At 42.0% G+C, this 6,063-nt stretch overlaps 2 protein-coding genes across 2 annotated transcripts; one reads left to right on the forward strand and one right to left on the reverse strand.

Moving 5' to 3' along the window:
• Positions 1-57: 57 nt before the first annotated feature.
• Positions 58-1,669, forward strand: LOC121938325 (piggyBac transposable element-derived protein 4-like; the record flags this gene model as incomplete). Its single annotated transcript, XM_042481590.1, has 1 exon — positions 58-1,669. A coding segment is annotated over one exon (1,612 nt), but the record flags the coding sequence as incomplete, so codon positions are not given.
• Positions 1,670-3,979: 2,310 nt separating this feature from the next.
• Positions 3,980-5,757, reverse strand: LOC121938326 (gastrula zinc finger protein XlCGF57.1-like; the record flags this gene model as incomplete). Its single annotated transcript, XM_042481591.1, has 1 exon — positions 3,980-5,757. A coding segment is annotated over one exon (1,772 nt), but the record flags the coding sequence as incomplete, so codon positions are not given.
• Positions 5,758-6,063: the final 306 nt, after the last annotated feature.

A 6,063-nucleotide genomic window follows, 5' to 3' on the forward strand; every position in this document is an offset into this window, starting at 1 on the left:
AATGAACACATTTAGGTTTCAATTCTGACCTTTTTCTTCTTTATTTTGTTTCCATAGTGAAGATGAGGATGACGATAATGGGGACATGGATTTCACCTCAGGGCAGTCGACAGAGGGGCCATGTTCAAAGAAGTGCCATCGAGAAGAAGATCGGTGGCATCTCAAAGAGGAGAAAGATGCAAGACCAGACCCCCTCAGGTTCTTGCCCGTTAGGGAACCTGGCCCCACCATTGACCCATCCGCCTCATGGTCACCCCTTTCACTTTTCCAGCTGTTTTTTAGCGACACTGTCCTCAGCACCATCATTGCAAACACGAATACAAATGCTGCCAAGAGTTTGGAGGCTGGAATGAGGTTTTTTTGGAAACCTCTGACATTAAGTGATTTCTACATCTTCTTGTCCATCATCGTCTTTTCTGGACTTGTTAAAGTTCATGTCAGAGGGGACTATTGGAGGAAGGAATGGCCATACAACTTCCGATTTCCTGGTGATTCAATGAGAAAGGATTGCTTTGAATCCATTTTATGGTCCCTGCATTTAAGCAACCCGGCAGAGGATGAAAAAAATGACCGCAAGAAGAGCACTGCGGGGTATGACAGACTGTTTAAGATCAAGCCGCTGTACACCCAGATAGTGAATGCCTGCAAAGCACACTTCCAGCCTTATCAGAACATTTCCATCGCTGAAAGGATAGTGGCATCTAAGGCTTGTGTAAGTATGAATCAGTACATGAAGGACAAGCCCAAAAAGCGGGGGCACAGAATATTTGTGCTTACGGACTCCTTAACGGCCTACAAATGGAATTTCTTTGTCTATGAGGGGAAGAGTGTGCATGGTCCAGGACGGGGTTTGAACTACACTCCAGTCATGGACCTTATGGCATTCCCTCTGCTCGGTCAGGGCTATACAGTGTTTGTCGACAATTTCTATTCCAGCCCTGCCCTCTTTGAGGAATTATCCAGACAAAACACTGGTGCATGTGGAACAATCAGAAGAAACCAGGCTGGCTTTCCAAAGACCAAACAGAATGACCTACCAAAAAATGCGGAAAGGGGAGATATGCGATGGATACGACAGAACAACCTTCTGTTTGTAAAATGGATGGACACTTGTCCTGTGACCATTTGCTCCACTGTACATGAAGCGTTCAGTGGACAGACTGTGCAGAGGAAAGGACTCTGGGACACAGAGAATGTGACCGTCCCCGATCCTGTTTTGGCATACAATCGCAACATGGCGGAAGTGAATGCATCTGATGCTTTGACTGACTATCACGGCGTTCACCACAAAACTATGAAATGGTATCAGACCTTCTTTTGCCATTTTATTGACATTGCTATCGTCAACAGCTTCCTTCTCCTCAAGGAACTACACAAGAAGAAGAACATCCCCACCATGAAGAAGCCTCTCACTCTGAAGAGCTTCAGGGAGAAGCTTGCTGCAGAAATGCTGGAGTTTGCCAAAGTTTCGGCACCACCAACACCAACATCAACCGCCTGCATGCCTGCATACTATGGAGACAATGGGACTGAATCCAGGAGGTACTGCAAGAGGTGCCAGAATGCTGGTATTAGAAGGATGAAGACACCCGTGTACTGCACAAAGTGCCAGGTTCCCCTCTGCTTTACCAGTAAAAGGAACTGCTTCAGGGACTGGCATGAAAAGTAAACCATGGAGGAGTGGGAACATATTATTAATCAGAAGCCAAATTTCCCCCCCTTAAATCCTACCCATAGACCCGACAACCAGAAGATATATTGTTAAATATGTTGAATATTGTATTTATTTTTGTAATTGGAACATTTTTATGTTTCTTATAATCAGTGGTGTAGTGATATTTGGTCTACTCAGCAGATTGAAAAGTTACTGCAGAGAAAGTGAGTATAATCTCCTTCATATTCCAATGGCTCAAATGCGTGCAGATGGCCAATTTGGGCTAGAGGTTCAACGATTTTAGCTGGTTTGCTTGATAGCAGCTAGGTTCCATGAGTCCTGAACAGAACCGGTTCGAGAACCAAAGATAATTTGTTGGAAAATAGTTATTAGACTTCAGTCTCCTGAACCTGAAACTGTTTGCAGAGATGACTGGAAGGAGAACAGTAAACTTCGGTCAGGATTAAACTCTGTCAAGAGAGGTTTGCGCACCGTAGGATCGGGCACCGAAATAACCCAGAAAAAAGTCCAATCGAAAATGTCTTCAGTCAAACAATACCTGCATCCGATCCCTTTTGTGCTAGATGGCTGATCACAGACCGTTCGGACTCCCCACTGGATCACCAAACTTCCGTTGCTGTCGTCTCACTAAACACAGAAGAAAGGCGTTTGAACTTTTAAGTTTGTGAACATTTTTTTGAAATGGTTTGTAAATGAAAAGAGTTGTCTATTTGGCAGGAGATTAACACTTTCTTTTTTCTGCTTTCAAATGTTCCCATTGCAAATATAAACATACATTGTGTGGGAAACATCATCAGGTTTGAGACCTCTGATTAAAAAAACAGCAAAATGAAACCTATGTATTATTCCAGCTGGGTTTTTTTTGTCTTTACTTGTCAATGAATCATTTTGTACTTTTTGTTCATGTTGAAACAACAGTGTAACTACATGATGTTCCTTCATTAAAATGTTTTTTTATTTTTTCATGAAAGAAGCCAAAATAATGTTTTATAGTGTTTCTATATCAAAAGTGTCTTCATGTTAAACAATCATGATGATACATGTTGCTGCACTGGAATCAAGAATGTTTTCACAAAATTCCCTTGAGACAGAAAATAAAAGGCAAAAATGCTTACAGAGAGAGGGTTTATTTTGTGCTTTGTTTTTTTTTAATCTGTTTTTTTTTCCCCTTAATGCATTACAGAGCTTTTCAGTTGGCATGCATCTACATCGTCAGAAATGTGAAAATCTGATGAAAATTTCAATGCATTAGGTTTTTACAGTTTCTGGCTGCGATGAGTGGTGTAATTTGGGCGATTTCAATTTTGGTGGGCCCGCAGATTTATTTTCTTTAAAAAATCCCGAGTAATTTTTAAAAGAAAATACGCCTTTGAAACCCACAGGCCTACAGATTTGGAAGACATGTTTTCTTTAAAAACTGACAGTAAAATAAGGGCAAAACATTTTTTATTTGTATGCCCCATCCCATCAGCCAGAAAAAAAAGTCTGTACACAGTGCTTCAAGAATTATTTGACATGCCTACCCATTTTTGCACCAGCCCCCCACTCCTCTCATAAATAATGAACAGTCCTGAATAATAATTAAAGCCTCGGATCAATTAATTTGTCCATATTTGATTTAATGTATTTAGTTTGATTCCTCCAACAAAGAAATACAGACTATTTTTCCAACTCTATTCAGACTGTTAACATCACTATTCACAATTTAGGTAAAAATATTTTCTGGGGAGGTAAATAAGGTGCCACAGTGAATTAAAAATCATCAAAATAGAACTTGTTCATGAAAAAGGAGGATCCCCTTAGATCTCAGGTACAGAGGTATCAAAATCTCAAAATGGCCTGGATGTGTTAATTTGGACATTGTAAATGCTGGTTTAGCAGTGGGGGGATTATTTGTTTTGTATTATCCTTCTGACAACGCCAAGTGAGCACCTGGTACACATCACTTATATTTAGTTATTTAGTTATTTTGTAGTCGTATTGAGCTGTAGTTGTTGAATGTATTCTAAAAATGACTGGCAGGTGACAGTCTTCAAAATGCAATGAACTACACAAGCACACACACTGTTGATGCCAAAGCACAGGAAAAACAACAATAAGCACTTTTTCACGTCTTTTGTTTTTTTGTCCTCGTCTTAAACTTTGACCACAAAGCAACCACATTGCTTCTACCCTGAACGAGTTCTGTACGTCAGGTGTACTTCACTCTCAGGTTCAAAGGAGTCTCCAGTCTTGTCATCGGTGTCTGGTTGTAAATGTGTATCTGGATGTGAGTTCTTGGCTGGTTCTGGTCCTCCACAGTCCTCTCCATCAGCTTCTGTTTCCATGTGTTGAGCTGCTGGCTGGAGGCTCTGCCTCTCTGTTCTCCTCAGTGTGATTCTGATGAGGCTGTGAGGACTGACCACCGACACACTGATGGGCTCTGAGCTGATAAAGCCAGGCGAATCTTTGGTCACAAACACTGCAGCTGAATCTTTTCTCTCCTGTGTGGATTCTCATGTGGCGAACTATGTTTTCCTTGCGAAGGAATCTCTTACCACACAATGAGCAACTAAATGGTTTCTCTTCTGTGTGGATTTTCATGTGTCTAATGTGATTTATGTGGAAAACAAATGTTTTACCACAAACTGAGCAACTATACGGTTTCTCTCCTGTATGAGTTTTCATGTGTATGTTCATTTGTCTGCTGTCAATGAAACGTTTACCACACACTGAGCAGCTGAAGGGTTTCTCTCCTGTATGAGTTCTCAAATGTCTCTTCAGATTTCTACCTTCCATGAAACCTTTACCACAGACAGTGCAGCTGAAAGGTCTTTCTCCTGTGTGAGTTCTCAAGTGCCTCCTCAGATTTTTACTTTCAGTGAAACCTTTGCCACACACTGAGCACTTTAATGGTTTCTCTCCTGCATGCATTCTCATGTGTAACTGTAAGACTCCTCTCTGTGAAAAAGACTTGCTACATACTGAGCAGCTGAAAGCCTCTGTATGAGTTTTCATGTGTCTCATCTGATTTCTACTTGTAATAAAACCCTTACCACACACTGTGCAGGTGAAAGGTTTCTCTCCTGTATGAATCTTCAGGTGTCTCCTCAGATTTCCACGTTCAGGGAAACCTTTCCCACAAACTGGACATCTGAATGGTTTCTCTCCTGTGTGGGTTCTCATGTGTAACTGTAAAACTCCTCTCTGCGAAAAAGACTTGTTACAAACTGAGCAGCTAAAAGGTTTTTCTCCTGTGTGAGTTCTCATGTGTCTCTTCAGATTTCCACTTTTACAAAATCTTTTACCACACTCACAGCAGCTGAATGGCTGTTCTCCTGTGTGGATCCTCATGTGTATCCGTAAACTATCACTCTCTGTAAAAGATGTACTACAAATTGAGCAGCTGAAAGGTTTTTCCTGTTTATGAGATCTCACGTGTCTCTTCAGAGAAGCCTTGAGGCCAAATCTCTTCCCACACTCAGAGCAGCTGAATGGTTTATCTCCTGTGTGAGTTATCATGTGTTGCTTCAGATGGGACTTGTAGGCATATCTTTTCCCACATTCAGAGCAGTGTAATCTTTTCTTACCAGCATTGACAGGGATTTCATCTTTAATAGGAGAGTTTAAACCTGACTGAGGTTCTCTGGTCTCCTTCTTGTCTTCAGTCTCAGAGGAGTCCAGAGACTCGTCCTCACTGACCGGCTGTAAGTATCCGTCTGGATGTGAGTCCCTGTCTGGTTCTGGTCCTCCACAGTCCTCTCCATCAGCTTCTGTTTCCATCTGTTCAGTTAGTCTTTGATGAAGCTGTGAGGACTGAGGTTTCTCTTCATCATCTTCACTCTTCACAGGGACAGGAGTGAATGGGAACTTGGTGATATCAGCCTCCTCCAGACCTTGAAGCTGCTCTCCCTCCTGACTGCTCCACAGCTCCTCCTGCTCCTCTTTAATGTGTGGGGGCTCTGGGTCCTCCTGCTCCTCTTTAATGTTTGGGGACTCTGGGTCCCCCTGGCTCACAGTGGAGAGGGGAACCTCTTCTTGAACCACCAACAGCTGCTGCTCCTCTTCACTGATTACCACCTTCTGAACATCTGAGTTTAAATCTGAAACACAAACATTAATGTGAATCTTCATTTCACTCTAGTGATGACATCATCGTCTACATTATCTTGGGTCCTTAAAGTCCATCATACAAAGAAACTACACGGCATTATACCAAATACATAAGGCAGCTTATATTGTCCCTATAGTTAGTGCCCAACCTGCTCTGCCGCCTGATCCACAGGACCGGATCATTGCAGAGGTTTGGAAAAGTACATTATCCTCCTGTGTGCATTCAACCAAATAAAGGACCTGCTCCATATTTAATCACATTTATACGAGGCGTTGGCTATTCTGCTGATGTAGGT

The sequence above is a fragment of the Plectropomus leopardus genome, unplaced genomic scaffold, assembly GCF_008729295.1.
Source record: "Plectropomus leopardus isolate mb unplaced genomic scaffold, YSFRI_Pleo_2.0 unplaced_scaffold29174, whole genome shotgun sequence".
In the NCBI taxonomy this organism is placed as follows: Eukaryota; Metazoa; Chordata; class Actinopteri; order Perciformes; family Serranidae; genus Plectropomus; species Plectropomus leopardus.